The sequence below is a fragment of the Agelaius phoeniceus genome, chromosome 26 (assembly GCF_051311805.1).
Source record: "Agelaius phoeniceus isolate bAgePho1 chromosome 26, bAgePho1.hap1, whole genome shotgun sequence".
NCBI lineage: Eukaryota > Metazoa > Chordata > Aves > Passeriformes > Icteridae > Agelaius > Agelaius phoeniceus.
Genome location: NC_135290.1, coordinates 296,988 through 315,174, shown reverse-complemented (window position 1 = coordinate 315,174; position 18,187 = coordinate 296,988). Strand labels below are relative to the sequence as shown.

The window sequence follows — 18,187 nt, the reverse complement described above, 5'->3', positions numbered from 1 at the left end:
GGAGGGATACGCCAGGAGGCCCCGCGCGCGCGCCCCGCGCCCGCCGCGCTGATTGGCCGGCGGGGCCCCCCCGGGCCGGCGCGCGCGCCTTTCTATTGGCTGGGCCGGCGGCGCGAGGACATTGGCGGTGGGGGGGGCAAAGGGGGACAGCGGGGGAGGAAAGAGAAGGGGCGGGGCTTCCGGCGGCGCGCGCGGGGCTTGGGCGGGGCCGGGCCGGGACCATTGCCGCGGGGCGGGGGGGGAAGAGGGGCGCGACCACGTTGGGCCGCGGGTGGGGGCGGCACCGGGACCGGCGGGACCGACGGAGGAGAGCCGGGACAGCGGCACCGCTGCTGGGCCACCGGCACCGCTGCCGGTTCCGGCCACGGCCCGCGCAGCTCCGCCCGCGGCGGGCGCGGAAAGCGGCGGCAGCGGCACCGGAACCGGCTTGGGAGGAGCCACGTGCTCGGCGCGCAGCGGGAAGCGGAGCCGGCGCGGGTTTCCCGGGGCCGTGTCCGGGTGTCCTGCCCGGCCCTGCAGAGTCGCTCCGGGACGGGGTCCCGCAGGAACCGGGATGTCCCTCGGGCCGTGATGGAAGCGCTCCCGGGGGAGACAGCCCCGCCAGAACCCGCACCGGCTCCGGTGTCCCCCGAGTGCCCCCGGGACGGGCACCGCAGTCCCTCCGCGCCCCGGTGTGTCCCCAAACCGGGTGACACCGGCACAGCCGAGGGATGCGGGAACGGGAAGGAAAAGGGAAAACGGGACAGGTGGAGAGCGGCGGGTGATAATTAACGGGCTGTAACGGCGAGTGGCAATTAGTGACACACAAACCGCAAACACCGCGGGGACAAGCGACAATTACCGGGACACAGCCCCGGCCCCTCCCGCGGCTGGGAGGCACCGGGAAGGGCCGGGAGAGGCGAGCGCCGCCCCGGGCGGGGGAGCGCCGGGCTCGGCCCTGGCATCGTCCCTCGCTCCCGGAGGATTCCGGGATCCCGGGAAAGGGACGCGCTCCAGAAACGGGATCCGAGGGAATTCGGGGAAAAGGAGGAGCCCGGCTGGGAGAGGGCAGGGTCGGACAGGGTTCGGGGAAGGAATTCCTGCTTGGGAGGGAGTGATCGGGCACTGGGATAGCTCTCCATGGAACGGTGGTGATCCGAAACCTCCCGGAGCTCCAGGAGTTCTGGGCTGGATCCGGGGATCCCTCCTTGGATCCCTCAGGTGTCCCTGGTGGGGACGCTCCCAAATCCCGTGGGCAAAATCAAGGCACGGTTTGGGTGGGAAGGTTAAAGCTCATGCGGTGCCACCCTGCCACGGGCAGGGACAGGTCCCGCTGTCCCCGGCGCTCCAGGGCTGTGGCAGCCACAATTTCCTCCTCAATTACCACAATTCCCTCCTTAATTACCACAATCCCCTCGTTAATCACGCCCTGAGCCCCATCTCAGCCCTTTCCTCACCGCAAAACTCCTCTGTCCCTGTCCTGCCCCTCTCCCCAGCATTACTTTGTCACCCACGATAAAAATCAAGGATTCCTATGGGAAGGACTGATCCCGAAGTTCCCTTAACGGGGATTCAGCCCAGCCCGGCCCCGTTTGCTGCTGCGGTTGCTGTTTCTGTGCCGGTCCCACGCGGGTGCCCCGGTCCCGCTCGCTCGGGGTTATTTTCACTTTGTCCGTGTGCAGGCGGCAGAAGGGAAAGCGGCTTAGCCTGGGGCAGGGCTGGTGCTGACAGCAGCGAAATCCCCGAGCCAGGCTCGTTCCCAGCCCAGCCTGGGCAGTGCCACCGGCCAAGAGCTCAGAGCCTCAACATTGACAATTCTGGGGCGTTTCCCCACCCTGGAAGCGCCTCCACGGCGTTATTCCGTCAACTTTGCGCTCTTCAATACATTATTTTTATTCACAGCTTTTTTCTTTCCTTTCTCTGCTAAGTCCTGGGCAGTTCTGGAGTGCCCGAGGGTGGTTTTTGTTCACGTTACACAAACTCTACCCCAGTGGCATAGGAGGGGTCCTGTAAGCGGCACCTTGGCCTCTGCTGTCCCCTCACAGCTTTGGGTCACTTCAGGCTCTAAATTAAACTCAGTTTTGGATCCTTTCAGGCTCCAAATAAACCCAGCTTTGGGTCCATTTCAGCCTTCAAACAGAACACAAGGTGAGGACGTGAATTTCACATTGACATTTTTATTAACGCCAACTCTTTTAAATCTTTTTTTTTTTCCTTTATTTTGTACTCTTTTTTTTTTTTGCTTGATTTTTTTTATTTTTTGTGGGTTTTTTTGTAATCTTTTTTTTTTTTAAACAATAGCACAAAAATGTCTCGAGGGGAAGCAGTCTGACAAGTTAAATCTGATGACCTTCTGAAAAAATTAACAGTTAAGCCACACCAAATACGAATTCCTGTTAAAGAAAATAAGGAAAAAGGGAGGAAAAACCAAAAATAAAAAGCTGGAACTCCAACCTTTGTGTATTAGAGGGTGGCTGGTTAGTAGGACCACGTTGCTTTGGGAGGGGATGATGGCACAGCTTCATCATCATCATCATCATCATCGTCATCACTGATTTAAGGCTTCAGAATCCAAATTTCCACGGCAATGATGGAGAGGGAGGAGCAGGAGGAGCTGGATCCTCTGGAGGGGGAGCAGGGCAGCCCTGCCCCGGCAGCAGCAGCAGCAGCAGCAGCAGCCCCGTCCCCCTGCGCGGGGAGAAGGGGCCAGGAGAACGGAAATGAAATCAAACTGCACGAACCTTTCTGCTTTAATGTGGCTCTGAGAGGAGCTTCCTTTACAATCCCGAGCTCTCCTCGAAGGACATCAGGGGTGGGGGCACCCAGGAGAAACAGAACAGGGAGGTTGGGGGGTTTTTGGGGGGTTTTTTTGGGGTTTTTTGGGTTTTTTTGTTGCTGAGAGGTAACACAAAAGGGAAAGGGGAACCCTACTATCCTTGGGGTGGGGAGGGTTCAGGGACATCTCCCCAAAACCTTGCACAGGTTCTGTCCAACCACACCTGCCTGGCCCCGGGACCTGTTCCACACAAGGCTGAGGCCCCACTCCTGCCTCAGGCTCTGCACTGACCTAAAAACCCCTGGTTTCCTCTTTTTGGGGGGAGGGAGGGTGTAAAAAACAGAACATCTGTCAATAAGTGTCAGGAAAGGGGAGGGGGGTGTTAAATATTTTAACCACTGACAAGGCTTGAGGAAGTTTCACAGTTTTGTTATGCTCTATTTTATTACTATCATATTTACAGATTTTTCTCTCTCTTTTTTTTTTTGTATTTTTGTATTTTTTTTCTCTCTCTCTCTTTCTGCAGAATCGCTGATAGATTTTTTTTTGTTGCTGTTGTTGCTGTTGTTGTTTTTTTTTTCCAAACAGAATTTTCCCAAATTCTTGGAGTGTGTGAGCAGGAACCGATTAAACTCTACATTCACGGTCCAATCCCCACGGGCTTGAGGAGGAGGAGGAGAAGGAGGAAGAGGAAATAAACAAAAAAAAAGAAAAAAGGAAAAGAAACCAAAATAAAAAAAAGAAAAGGGAAAAAAAAAAAAGAAAAAAAAAAAACAACATAAAGAAGGGGAAACAAACCAAAACCAAAACTCCCAAATTCTTGGCATGTGGGTGATCGGTGGGGGCTCCTCCCGGTGCCCGGGGCTGCGCTGGGGCCGCTGCGGGCGCGGGGGGCTCACACGGGGGCGGGCGGCGCCCGGCGCTGCTGCAGGAAGTGCTGGATGCTGTCGGCGTCGCGCCGCAGCCACGCCGCGTTCAGCAGGATGTTCTCGCAGCACTGCTGCACCGTGCGCTCCGCCGACGGCGCCGGGTGGCTCTCGAAGAACGCCTGCGGGGACAGCGACAGCTGCGGGCGCGCTGGGGACACGGCCGGGACCCCTCAGAGCGAGCGGGGCCTTGGGGCGGGGGCGATGGAAAATCAGCCAGCATGGGGAAACGCCTGCAGGGGTGGGGAAACGCTAACAGGGATGGGGGAACACCAGGAGGAATGGGGGAACACTTCTAGGGATGGGGAAACACCTGCAGAGTGAGGGGGAACACTTCCAGAGGTGGGGAAACTCTTCCAGGGATGGGGAAACACCAGGAGGAATGGGAGAACGCTAACAGGGATGGGGAAACACCTACAGGGGTGGGGAAACGCTAACAGGGATGGGGGAACTCTTCTAGGGATGGGGAAGCACCTACAGGGGTGGGGAAACACCTACAGGGATGGGGAAACGCTTCCAGGGATGGGGAAACACCTGCAGAGTGTGGGGGAACACTTCCAGAGGTGGGGAAACTCTTCCAGGGATGGGGAAATGCTTCCAGAGGTGGGGAAACACCTGCAGGAATAGGGGAACTCTTCTAGGGATGGGGAAACACCTGCAGGGATGGGGGCTCAGTCCAGCTCCTGCCCTGCACAGGATGATGATCCCCACAGTGCCAGCCTGTCCCTGAGGGAATTGTCCTTACAGCCCTGAGGGAATTGCCCTTACACCCCTGAGGGAATTGCCCCTACAGCCCTGAGGGAATTGCCCTTACACCCCTGAGGGAACTGCCCCTACACCCCTGAGGGAATTGCCCCTACACCCCTGAGGGAATTGCCCCTACAGCCCTGAGGGAATTGCCCTTACACCCCTGGAGCTCACAGGGAGCATCAATTCAACCCCTGGCCCTGCTCAGACACCCCAAACCCCACCCTGGCCCCATCTGAACACTTTTCCAACAGCTTCAGATCAGCCCTGACACCCAAAACTGCCCTGAGGTGAAGCCACTCTGGAAGGTTTCAGGGTGATCCTGAGTTTCCAGTTTGGATGGACAGTGCCCTCAGGCCCAGTTCAGTGCCCCCAGGCCCCGTTCAGGCCCCCAGGGCCCATTCAGTGCCCCCAGGCCCCATTCAGTGCCCCCAGGCCCAGTTCAGGCCCCCAGGCCCCGTTCAGTGCCCCCAGGCCCAGTTCAGGCCCCCAGGCCCCATTCAGTGCCCCCAGGCCCAGTTCAGGCCCCCAGGCCCAGTTCAGTCCCCCAGGCCCCGTTCAGGCCCCGTTCAGGCCCCATTCAGTGCCCCCAGGCCCAGTTCAGGCCCAGTTCAGGCCCCCAGGCCCCATTCAGTGCCCCCAGGCCCCGTTCAGTGCCCCCAGGCCCATTCTGGCCAGGGCAGTGCCCCCAGGCCCCATTCAGTGCCCCCAGGCCCAGTTCAGGCCCCCAGGCCCAGTTCAGTCCCCCAGGCCCCGTTCAGGCCCCGTTCAGGCCCCCAGGCCCCGTTCAGTGCCCCCAGGGGCTGGGCAGTGCCCCCAGGCCCATCTGGCCGGGCAGTCCCGGTGGTTTCCCCGGCAGGAGCAGCTCCCAGGGCTGCTGTGACTCTGCATTTTCCATGGCCAGGGAGCTCGAGCTGTCCCTGCCTCCCTCCAAGCAGCTTTCCCCAGCACTTGGCAGAGCACCTCACACCCTGCAAGGTGACACTGGGGTTCACAAGTGGGAAATTCCCCCCTCAAAGGTCAGGAATTCTCTTGGAAATGAGCTGGGTAAAGTTAATTAGGGGTGGGTTTCCTGCTCAGTGTTTTGCAAACAAATAAAATAAAATAAATTCTAGTGCAAAACTTCTCTGTATTTTCTACTATTAAATCTTTACTAAGAAAAGTCACTAAATGATAAAAAGGACAGAGCCAGTTCAGGGCTCAGCTGATCTTTGGAATTACAATTCCTCCTCAGTATTCTCCTAATAGGACAGTGCTAATTAACAGATTAACAGCCCTATTTTAAAGATTCTTCTTCCAAGATGTTCTTGGAAAAATGAGGGGAAAGAATAAATCATGAAATCCACACCCACTCTCAGAGCTCTACCAATGATGGAGGTTGGGATAATTCTGAATATTTAAAAGTTCTCTTTTTTGGGGAGGCTCAAAGCTGCTGCCAAACTCTGCTGGATTTTATCAAAGTTGAAATCAATGAAGAATAAATCAGTGGAAATTCCAGATTACTTCCAAAATGCTGCTTTAAGGCATTTCAATCACATTTTATCCAACCTAATGAGGGGCAGTTTGGGCACAGAACAACAAAATCCACCAGGATTTGATTCTTCCAGCCAGAGCACCCCAAGTTTATCAATCAGTGACTAATGAATCAATTCTTTAATTAAAGCTTCTTACCTTCACTTCTGCAGCCATTTTATCATTTGCAAATCCGTCCACTGTGAGCTGAAAGGGAGGAAAAAAACCAACAATAAATTATTAATTAATTATTAAATGAAAGGTGAGATTCACCATTTCCAGTGGCAGATGGGAGGGAAGGGCTTTTCCTCAGGGCCCCACGTACCTTTATTAATCTGGATATTAAGAATCCACCTTGGTATCGATTATAAAGCTCCTCCCAGTTGTCCCTTACGAATTTCCAAGCAGCTTTCCTGCCCTGTTTGCTGCCTCCAGCCACTCCTCCAATCACTGACACCGTGTCCTGGGGACGTACCTCTTCCTGGGGAGGGAAATATTCTCAATATTCCACATTTCCCAACAATTCCAGCACCTTGGCTTGAGGTTTTAGGTATTTCTACAGCCCATCTGTCAATTTAGGCAAATTTTTTACCCCAAATTTTAATGTGCAACTCAAAGAGTGAAGGAGAAGCAAATCCCTGAGTTATTCCCAGGTTACACCCGCCAAAAAAAAAAAAATCTTATTTTAACTGAAGAAAGGAAAGATGTAGAGAGATTATTCTGGCTCTTTGGTAAATTAAGAGGCCACACTGCATTCTGGCTTCCTGGGAATTGGTGCTGGAAGCAGAGCAGCACCAGGAAAATTGGGATTAATTCCCACAGCACCAGGGAATCAACTGCTCTGAACACACAGAATCCCCACAGCAGCTGCCTCCAAACAGAGCAATCAGAGTTTTCTTAATTTGAAATCAGCACATTCAGAGGGTTTTTTTTAATTTGGAACCACCTTACTCAGATTTTTTGTTAATTTGGAACCAACTCTCTCAGATTTTTGCTAATCTGGATCCAGCTCTCTCAAAATTTTGTTAATTTGGAACCAAGGCTCTCAGATTTGTGTTACTCGGAACCAACTCTCAGATTTTTCTTTTAACTTGGACCCAACTCAGCCAATTTTTTGCTTAATTTGGACCCAATTCAGCCAAATTTTTCCTGAATTTGGACCCAGCTTGCCGAGATTTTTCTGAATTTGGACCCATCTTGCTGAGATTTTTCTTAATTCGGAATTTCCCCAAAACTCTGAAGACCCAGCTGCAAGCCTGACCCGGGAGGAGACTCCCCAGGGAACATCCCAGGGCAAGGGAACTCACTGAAAGTGCAAAGGTGAGAACTTTTTGGATCAGCTCTGGCTGGGAGATGGCCCCGAGGACGCGCTCGATCCGGTTCTTCTCCTCCTGCATGTCAGCCTGCTTGTGCAGCTGCAGGGAAACACATCCAAATATTCATTCATCATTAATCCCACGCCTAATGAGCCCTCTGTGGGTGCCAGAGCTGCTAATTACTCAGCAAACCTAATCAGGGACAAATTGGCCTGGCTGGTGGCGCTGTTAATTCCAAGGAACAAAGTGATTTCCACCGCTTTGTATAAAGGTCAAGCAGCACAGGGAGAAATTCCCAAGGGAATTTCGCACCAGCAGGGACTGGGTGTGGATAAACCCCAGCCCAGAGGGATTTTTAGGGGGAAATGTGGGGTTTTGGAGAGCGAGCACCCACCTTTAGCATGGTGTCCAGGGTGGAGCTGTCCCCGTGCTTCAGCACAGTCACATAGACCTGGGAGGAAATTGGAAATAGAACCATCACACTCTTGGAAAAGCAGCAATTTGTATGGAACTGGGCTGGAATTCCCACATCTGGAAGCACCAGGGCTTCAACTCTGCATTGGAGAGATGGAGTTCAACCCTTGGATGTTTCCCTCCGTTCCAGGAGGATTTTGGCAATTCCAAAAGCGGAAAGGCCGGGATGACACAAGGAGGGACGGCTCCCATCTCCCAGCCTGCTCCCCTCTCGTTCCCCACCCTCTGGAATCCACCTGCCAGGGGGAGGGGACAGCCTGAGGGGACCCCCAAGCCCCCCAGGACCTACAGGACTCCTCAGGTCAGCAGACAGGACGTGCTTCCCCTCCACGTGCTCCTTGAAGCGGCGCCGCGCCTCCTCCAGCGTCGCCTTGTGCCCGGCTTTGCCCAGCTTGCCCAAAACCAGCCCCCTCAGCAGGGCATCCAGGTGCCCTAGGAGAGAGAAATAACACAAAAATGGCATTGATTGGGAGCTTTGCCCAGCTTGCCCAAAACCAGCCCCCTCAGGAGGGCATCCAGGTGCCCTAGGAGAGAGAAAGAACACAAAAATGGCATTGATTGGGAGCTTTCCCCAGTTTTCCTAAGGCCAGCCCCCTCAGCAGGGCATCCAGGTGCCCTAGCAGAGACAGAGAACACAAAAATGGCATTGACTGGGAGCTTTCCCCAGTCTTCCTAAGGCCAGCCCCCTCAGGAGGGTCTAGGAGAGAGAGAGAACACAAAAATGGGATTATCTGGAGCTTTTCCTAATTTTCCCAAAACCAGACCCCTCGGGAGGGTCTAGGAGTGAGGAAGAAGAGAAAAATGGGAATATTTGGGAGACAAAACTCAGCATTGAAGCTTTATTGCAGCTGTGGGACAATCCCTGAGGACATGCAGAGAACCCAGGCCTCCAGGGGTGGTCGAATGCCTCTTTCAGCCTCACTTTCCTCCCTTCTCTCCCCTGAATCCCTGATAATTTATTGACACAAGATTCCCAACTCCATAACTGAATTTCCCAGAAATTTTCCCCCAAATCCCTGATGATTCATTAATACACAAGATTCCCAAACCCAAAACTGAATTTCCCATCATTTCCTCCCAAACCCCTGATGATTTTTATTCAATCCTAAGATGAATTTCCCATCATTTCCCCCAAACCCCTGATGATTTTTATTCAATCCTAAACCGAATTTCCCATAATTTCCCCCAAACCCCTGATGATTTTTACTCAATCCCAACCTGAATTTCCCATCCTTTCCCCCAAACCCCTGATGATTTTCACCCACCCCAAGGTGAATTTCCCATCCTTTCCCCCCCAAACCCCTGATGATTTTTACTCAATCCCAACCTGGATTTCCCATCCTTTCCCCCCCAAACCCCTGATGATTTTTACTCAACCCCAAGCTGGATTTCCCATCATTTCCCGCTGAGTTTCCCCTCAGTGCTCCCCCAGCCCCAGCAGGTTGCAGCCCCAGCAGACTCTCCTACCCTCTCCAGGTTTGGGGTCCCAGCCCAGCCTCTCCCCGATGGGGGAGAAGACGTCTCTGACGAACACCTGGATGTCCTCGTAGAAGTCTGTGTGGGACAGGAGCGTGCCCAGGATGCCCAGGTTGCAGCTCAGGTCGCTCCACACGGTGTAGTTGGGCTCGTTCACGAACGCTTCCATCACTTTCAGCACCTCCACGGTGCTGATGATTCCAGCTCGGGCCTGGGGAGGAGACAAAAAATGAGATTAATTCCATTTTTAATAGCTCATCCATTTATTTTATTGATGATTAAGGGAAAAAAGGGATTAATCTGATTTTTTATTTGCTCATCAATTTATTTTGCTCCATTCCCTGAGGTTTTTCTCAATCCCAAAGTATTTTCTCTATACTAGAGGATTTTGCCCCAATCCCAGAGGATCTGACCCCAGTCCCAATGGATTTTTTCCCCAGTCCCGAAAGATTTTCTCCATCCCAGAGGTTTTCCTCCAATCCCAGATGACTTTGCCCCATTCCCTGATGATTTTTCCCCCCTGTTCCCAGATGATTCTTCCCCATTCCCAGGGGATTCTGCCCCATTCCCAGAGGATTTTGCTCCCATTTCCAGATGATTTCCCCCCCGTTCCCAGATGATTTCCCCCCCACCTTTCCCAGAGGATTTTCCCCCCTCATTCCCAGATGATTTTCCCCCCCCATTCCCATAGGATTTCCCCCTCCCATTCCCAGAGGATTTTCCCCCCCGTTCCCAGATGATTTCCCCCCCTCATTCCCGGACTATTCTGCCCCATCTCAGATGATTCCCCCTCATTCCCAGATGATTTCCCCCCCCATTCCCAGAGGATTCTGCCCCATTCCCAGATGATTTCCCCCCTCATTCCCGGACTATTCTGCCCCAATCTCAGATGATTTTCCCCCCGTTCCCGGACTATTCTGCCCCAATCTCAGATGATTTCCCCCCCCGTTCCCAGATGATTTCCCCCTCATTCCCAGGGTATTCTGCCCCAGTCTCAGATGATTCCCCCCCTCATTCTCAGATGATTTCCCCCCCCATTCCCAGACTATTCTGCCCCAGTCTCAGATGATTCCCCTCCCGTTCCCAGATGATTTTCCCCCCGTTCCCAGACTATTCTGCCCCAATCTCAGATGATTTTCCCCCCGTTCCCAGACTATTCTGCCCCAATCTCAGATGATTTTCCCCCCATTCCCAGACTATTCTGCCCCAATCTCAGATGATTCCCCCCCCATTCCCAGAGGATTCTGCCCCAGTCTCAGATGATTCCCCCCCTGTTCCCAGCTGTTTTTCCCCGTCCCAGGGCTCACCAGGGAGAAGAGGTCGTTCTGCAGCCCCAGCCTGTCCACGGGGGGCAGGGACAGGTCCTTGATGGCTGGGATGAGGCTCTCGAGCATGGCCGGGCTGTACTGGGTGCGGTAGAACCCCACGGTGCCCAGGTTCAGCTAAAGCACAAACACCCAGGGGCTCAGCAGCAAGCAATCACACAGCTCATGGCTGTTTGTGGCTAAAATAGGGGCTGTGCTGGTGTAGATTTCAATAAAATTTGGTTTATGTCTGTATATTTAAATAAAATGTCATTTATTGTTATATGTGGTTTTATAAAATGTGATTTATATTAATATATTGTTGTGTATATGTGTCTAAAATGTCTTTGTATCAATTTATATCTATATAAAATATGTATTTGTATTTATACTTATCTATCTAAACTTTCTATTTATAGGCATTTATTTAAAAAATCTTTGTATCCATATATATTTATCTAAAAGATTTTTATATTGTTATATATTTAAAATATGCCTTTGTATTTATGCATATTTATCTAAAATACATCTTCATATTAATCTAAAATACCTATGTCCATATATGTGTTTTATATATGAGAAGCATATGTAGGAAAACTATATATAGAAAATCAATATATTAAATTATGCATATATATATATATATATATATGCATATAAAAATTATAATTTTTAAAAATAGAAATATATTGTAGATCTTCATATTCATTAAAATAATATAATGCATAGACTTACATATATAGTTAAGAATTTAAATATAAATTTATTATAGTAAGAGAATATATTTACTACATGGCATAAAGTGTATAATGATTGTAGTAATTATAATTATAATGGTAACGAGACAATAATACCATAACCATAATAACAATAATTGCAATAATAATGATAACAATGACTAAAAAAGCCACCACACCTCAACTCAAATCCTGCCTTTAATTTCACATTTTTTTCCAGGTTTGAATTCTCAAAAAATTGCAGTTGTGTTGTCAGGAAATGGGAAAGAAAGGGGAGGAATGGGAACCAAAACTCCACAGCAGCACAGGGAAGAAAAGGAGGTTTTCCAGAGGAAAACCAGAATTCCGAGGGGAAAGGGAAATAAAAGGAGGAGGAGGAAAATGAAAATTTGAGGCCTCACCTTGACCCACTGCTCTGGCTTGGTGTCCTTCAACACCACGGTGAGCTCGGGTTTGTCCATCAAAATCTGCATTTTGGCACAGCTGGGGTCCTCGCTCGTGCAAATACTGATGGGCACCATCCACATGGGGAAATCCTCCCCTGCAACGGAGGAAAACGAGGGGAAATTGGGTGCAAAACACTGAGAAACAGCTCAAAAACAGCCCAGGTTCAGCACTGAACGTGAAATTGGAAAAAAAAGGTCCAAATCTGAAATGTCCGTTTTTAAAAATCTGAGGGACAATGACAGTTTTAATCTGGAGTAAAATGTCAGTTTTAGAGTTGAAAATATGAGGGAAATTACAGTTTTAGAGCTAAAAGCCCCAAAATCTTTAAATCAACTTTCAAGCCAAATATTTTAATTTGGATAAGCACGGAAGGGAAATGGAATCAGTGCTGAAATCAGTGGTTGTGCCCACCTGAGGTGTTTTTATTTCATTTATTTCAGCACCACCACAAACCAGCTGCTCCCCAGCCCCTCAGAGGGCCCTGGCCCTAAAATTGACATTTTTGAAGGAATTTTGAGACAAGGAATGCTGCTCTCCATGCCAGGATATGGAAACCACAAGTGGGAAAGGCCCAAACTTGGATTTCCTCAGATTTCCCCACCTGGATCCAGGCAGAGCACAGGCCTGGGGCTGTTCCAGCTCCCAAAATTGCTGATTTTGGATGAAAAACAACAAAAAACCAACAATATCCCTTCAAAATTGGGCTATTTTGTGGTTTTGTGCCCACCCATTCCTGCTCCCAGCTCTCCTCTTACCAGTATATGGTCCACTGGCACAGAATTTCTTCTGGACCAACTTCAACACTTTGTCATCTTCTTGCTGAGGGGGAAAAAAAAATCAAAAAAGAAAAAAAGGCAAGAAAATGAGAAAAGGGGACGATTAGCACGTTTCATTTCAGTCCCTGTGTGTCACTGCCCTCTGCTTCATGGAATAATTTGGTTTTTCCTGCCAGAAAAGGCTCCAGCAGCCGCGGCCTGGACCCGTGGCCTGGACCTGTGGCCTGGACCCGCGGCCTGGACCCGCGGCCTGGACCCGCGGCCTGGACCTGCGGCCTGGACCCGCGGCCTGGGTCTGCGGCCTGGACCCGCGGCCTGGACCCGCGGCCTGGACCCGCGGCCTGGACCCACGGCCTGGACCCGCGGCCTGGACCCGTGGCCTGGACCCGCGGCCTGGACCCGCGGCCTGGACCTGCGGCCTGGACCTGCGGCCTGGACCCGCGGCCTGGACCCACGGCCTGGACCCGCGGCCTGGACCCGCGGCCTGGACCTGCGGCCTGAGGGCAGCCCCGGCCCCGGATCCTCCCTCACCCTGCAGGCCTGGGCAAGGAGCAGAAGTGCGGGGGAATCATTCCCTCGCCAAAGGCAGCAAACCCCAGGGATCCAGGGAGTTTTGGGGTGAATCCGCAGGGATTCGGCACCTCCCACCCGTCAGAACCAGAGCTGAGCCCACACGGAGCCTCCCCTGACCCAAGGGAATGCCCAGAATCTGGGAATACTGTTAAATCTGATCTGAAATTAAGGCACAAATTCAATTTTTACCACCCCTGATCCAAGGGAATACTCAAAATCAGGGAATATTGCTAAATCTGATCCAAAATTAAAGCACAATTCCATTCTCACCTGTTCAGCCTCCACGTAAATGAGTGGAAATCCCATTTGTTTGGTCCACGTGTTCATCACAGCAGCAATGGGTTTGCCACTGGCTTTTTCCAGGCTTTCCCAGAGATCCTCTGCAGGAGAAAAGGATTTGAATTAGGTTTTATTAGGGTTAGCATAGGGAAAGTTGGGTTCTTACTTCACCTTTTCCACTTTTGTGTTTTGTTGAAATTTAACAGATGACAGGCAAAAAAAAAAAAAAAAGGAAATAGTTTAAACCTCCTCAGGAAGGAGAGAGGGGAAAAGCAACTTCTTTACTGCTAAAAAAACCCAATCAATACACATTGTGATACAAAAATTAACATTAAATATTAAAAGAGAACAACATTTCCCTTTGGGTTTTTTATGTATTATGTCAAAAATCGCTGACCAAACACCACAGATTGGATTTGGCTGATGGAGCTTTGATGTCCCCACTTCTACATTTGTGCCTGATCCACAAAAATAGAAGGTTTAAAAGCAAAAATATCAGACTTTGACCTGTTTAATCACAAGATCAATACTGCAGAAGGATCTCTCGGCAAACCAAAGAATATTTGTAAGATATTTTTCAGTGGTAACTGAAAAAGATCCTACAAATGTTGGAGATCACCTCAGCCACACACTCCAGGGACAGAAACTCCCCAGGCATGCTGAATCCTTCCCATGCAGGGCATGAAGCTGGGAGCAAGCCAGGAGTTTCCAGGAATTTCAATTATTTCAGGTGCAAAACCAGCAGTTTTGAGTCCAGAAATAACTTTTGTGCCCATCCCAGTGACCCAGTTACCTGTGGCAGCATTCCTCTGCTGGAACTTGGTCAGGTACAGGTTCATTCCTTTCCGGAAATCCTGGGAATGCACAAGTGCAGATGTCACAGGGATCTCCCAGCCTCCCACTCTGCATCTATCCCCAAGAATCAGGCAAGGAATCTTTACAATCACCAATTCCTTCTGTATTTCCCATTGTTATTTTTTCCCAGATAAGTTCAAACAGAGCTTGAAGTGGAGAAATTTTCAAAACACAGAACAAGTTCATTTTTTTTAAACCCCGGTAATTTTAGCTGCTAAAAATGCCCTGAAAATCTCCAGTTCCCATCCCTGTACCTCATCCCCAATGTAGTCGTGCAGCATCCGGATCACAGAGGCTCCCTTGCTGTAGGAAATGGCATCAAATATTTCATCCACCTCAGAGGGATGGCCCACACTGACCTGTGGGAAGCACCACAACCCACAGTGAGAAGGATCTGGGCTGCCAAAAAATTGCATTTTGCTCGTGGCAAAGTTCTAGAGTTGAAAATCTGAGGGAAAATGTCCGTTTTGGAGGTGAAAAAGTGAGGGAAAATCATTTTTAGAGGCGAAAATCTGAGGGATTCTTTCCTCTCCCACTGCTGGATTTGTCTGAGAGCAAACTCTGCCCCCGGACAATGAAAATGCCCCAGATATGGCTGGGTCAGGGCTGGTTTGGAAGTTAAACATGGTTTAAGTTATGTTTTGGTGCTGGATCAGATAAATTTGGGGATCTTCCTTCAATCCTTGGCTTCCCAAAAGCAGCAAATCTTTTGTTAAATTAAGATTAAGATTATTAAATCCAGGAATAGCGGGCAAGGCACGCTCAGGGAGTAAATCACTCTAAAACGCCCTGCTGGACAAGGTTAATGCCCAAAATTTATTTCACCAAATATTTTACAAAACATTAGAATCCACAGGCATTGGATCTCTAGGAATTAGATCTTTAAGGTTTAGAATTCCCAGCAATTCCAAGGGAGCTTTTTGGGGCACAGCGAGAGCAGAACCCACAGAGCGCAGCCCCAGCCGCGGATTCTGCTGGGCTCAGCGGCCACCACAAAATTCCCTTTTTAATGACAGGGGAAAAAGGGGGGAAAAGGCTGGGAAATGAGGCCTGACCTCGATGGGGTGGCTGTTGTCTAAGGCATCGAGCTCCTGGGCCCGTGTGTAGTCAGCAGACACGAACTGGGTCCAGATGTCGTACTCGGGGAAGCAGTGATCCACACACAGGTACTCGATCCACGAGGCAAAGCCCTCGTTCAGCCACAGGTGGGTCCACCACTCCTGCAGGGGCACACAAACCAGGGATAAAGGGCAAAATCCACTGGGAGTATTTAATTAGATATTTTAACACGGCGTGCTGCTGTTTAGGGGCACACAAACACATGTTCTGGGCGGGATGCGAAGGAAATTTAAATTAAATAAGGGGAGTTTGGAGGTACCATAAACCACCATTTAAATATTAAATTTTGTTATCACAGTGTGCTGCTATGGAGGGGCACACAAACACATGTTCTGGGCAGGATACGAAGGAAATTTAAATTAAATAAGGGGATTTTGGAGGTACCATAAACTACGACTTAAATATTAAATTAACTATGTTATCACAGCATGCTGCTGCTTAACAGCATCTAAACTCAGATTTTGGACAGGATAGGAAGCAGATTATTTAAATAAAAAATGAAATTTTGAAGGGTCAACTACCATATACCTCCATTCCAATATTAAATTAACTATTTTAACACAACGTGCTGCCGTTTAGGGGCATGCAAACCCCGATTTTGGGCAGGACAGGAGGCAGAGTGGAACAAAAAGTGGGATTCTGGGGGGCTGAGGTACCATGGTGACGAGGTTTCCAAACCACTGGTGAGCCAGCTCGTGCCCCACCACCAGAGCCACCCACTGGCGGGACGAGGAGCAGGAGTTCTTGGGGTCGATGAGCAAAGCAGTCTCCCTGTGGTGGAGGAGAGAAATCAGAGCTCAGCACGGTGGGGACGGCCCCAGGAGGACAAAAAAACCACAACCCAAAGGAGGTGAAATTACCTAAGAGAGGAGAAAACCCCCCAAAAAAACCGACCCAAAATTTCTCTCAGTGTAGCCATGGAATTGTCAGGGTGAGTTCCACAGCTGCTGCTGCAATGCTTTGGAGCAGGAATTATTTTAGGGCATGCAAGAAGTGGAAGGAAAAAAAAAAAACCCAGGCAGAAGGAGGGAAATGCAGTTTTTATTGATCAAAATGCTCCCCTGGGTAATTTTTGGAAGCTCAGCTCCCTCTGTGCTCAGATCCTGCTCCCCTCAGTGCTCCCAAAGGAATCCTGGCTCTTCCAGGAGGTGCCAACAGCAATTTCCCCTCTGTGGCACCTCCAGCCCTGCTCAGGGACCTCTGGAATGCTGAAATTCCAGGGAAAAGCCTCCCCAAGGATGGGGCCTGCAGGTCCCCAAATGGGGCAGAGCAAACTCAGCACAAAGGGGCAAAAATTCACAGCTCCATCCCAAAAATGCTCCTCATCCAGGATAAATACATTTAAATTGTTTTCCCCACAAGGAATAAAATATCGGATTTCATCAGAATCGCAATAAGCAGGGAAAAGTTTAAAACCTGGGCTCAAATTTGTTTTGGTTTTTTTTAAAGCCAAATTCAAAGCTGAGCAGAAGAAATCCCAAATTATTTCAGGGTTTAAAGTCCAAAGCTTACAAGTTGTTCGAAATTCAGGGAAATCCTCCTGACCACCAGCACAGAAAACGAATTAATATCAAGCAAAAGTGCAAAAGCTTGATCAGAAGAAGGAAAAAAAAAATCAAACTGCAAAGGAAGGCGAGTTAATATTTTTGATTTTCCCTCTTCCACACCTTTACTCTGTGGCTGCCAAATTTACCTACGAGGTAAAATAAAACTCTCCCAGCCGTGTCAGGAGATTTTATGGGAGAAAAAAGGGGCCAAGAAGGTTTTTTCAATTTCAAACCCTCAGCCAGTGGCTGCTTTTTGCCTTCCTAAGCTGTAACACCACCGTAAATCATCCAAACCAAACTAAAAATTGAAAGGATTGATTCTGTCTGATTTGGGATGACACCCAGCAATTAGAGCTGCCTCAAACGAATCCAATTAACTCCAAGAATTAATGAACAGAGAGGGGGAAAGACAGTATTTTAACATCATACCTATAAGTAACAAGGCCCCAGTTCTCCATGGCACCTTTATAAAATAAATACAAAGGTTTATTGATATTGATCCACACCTCTTCCTAAAGGTTTTTTAATAAAAAAAAATCAAATAAATACAATTTCAGCAATAAAGTGAGTTACTTTACCAGCAGCAAAGTCTGCAATAGCTATGAGATCAATTTTAGGAAGAGGGTAAGGAACATTGAAGTAGTCCTTATAAAAAGGCAGAGTTTTAGCAGCAACCTGTAAGAAACGAGAGGAGAAATGTTCTGTTAACCTGAAACTGGGCAACACTTGGGAAACTGTGACTGGAACTAAGGAATTATGACTGAAACTAAGGAATTTTGGTTGAAACTAGGAAATCCTGACTGAAACAAAGAAATTGTGACTGCAGTTAAGAAATTAGGATTGAAACTAAGGAATTATGACTGAAACTAGGAAAAGAAACCCCAAAACTTCCAGATTTCAGTGAATGACCAGACCCCAAACCCCCAAACCCAACTCGGATTTACCTCTAGGGCAAACTTGCCCTTCTGGGCAAAAAAGCCCCAAAAACCAGGAATACAACCAACAAAAAACCAAGAAAAAACCCAAAACTTGCTGATTTCAGTGAGTGACCAGACCCCAGAGCTGTCTCAGGTTTACCCTCAGGGGGAACTGGCCCTGCTCAGCCTTGCCCATGGGCATGCAGACCCGTGCCAGGACTCAATGGGCAGCCCACAAAAAACCCCAAAAACGCATAAAAAACCCCAAAACTCTGAGATTTTCATGAGTGACCAGACCCCAAACCTGTCTCGGATTCACCTCCAGGGCCAACTTTCCCTGCTCCCCCTTTCTCTCCCACGGGCGTGCAGGTGCGAACCAAGACTCCGCATGTGACCACAACCCACCAAAAACCATGAAAAACCCATG

The 18,187-nt window shown here is 49.7% G+C and overlaps 1 protein-coding gene across 1 annotated transcript in view; it reads right to left on the bottom strand.

Moving 5' to 3' along the window:
• Nucleotides 1–2,828: 2,828 nt before the first annotated feature.
• The window catches only part of NPEPPS (aminopeptidase puromycin sensitive), a 34,503-nt gene continuing 19,144 nt past the window's right edge, over nt 2,829–18,187 (bottom strand). Inside the window, exons 7-23 of the mRNA XM_077190782.1 lie at nt 17,422–17,518; nt 17,273–17,306; nt 15,953–16,067; nt 15,233–15,397; nt 14,432–14,536; nt 14,116–14,176; nt 13,314–13,423; nt 12,450–12,513; nt 11,649–11,788; nt 10,514–10,648; nt 9,198–9,417; nt 8,020–8,162; nt 7,651–7,707; nt 7,248–7,355; nt 6,266–6,421; nt 6,100–6,147; nt 2,829–3,803 (exon numbers count right to left, since the gene is read on the bottom strand). Coding sequence (XP_077046897.1) covers nt 3,651–3,803; nt 6,100–6,147; nt 6,266–6,421; nt 7,248–7,355; nt 7,651–7,707; nt 8,020–8,162; nt 9,198–9,417; nt 10,514–10,648; nt 11,649–11,788; nt 12,450–12,513; nt 13,314–13,423; nt 14,116–14,176; nt 14,432–14,536; nt 15,233–15,397; nt 15,953–16,067; nt 17,273–17,306; nt 17,422–17,518 — 1,911 coding nt within the window. The 3' untranslated portion in view covers nt 2,829–3,650. The remainder of the gene's footprint in view (nt 3,804–6,099; nt 6,148–6,265; nt 6,422–7,247; nt 7,356–7,650; nt 7,708–8,019; nt 8,163–9,197; nt 9,418–10,513; nt 10,649–11,648; nt 11,789–12,449; nt 12,514–13,313; nt 13,424–14,115; nt 14,177–14,431; nt 14,537–15,232; nt 15,398–15,952; nt 16,068–17,272; nt 17,307–17,421; nt 17,519–18,187) is intronic.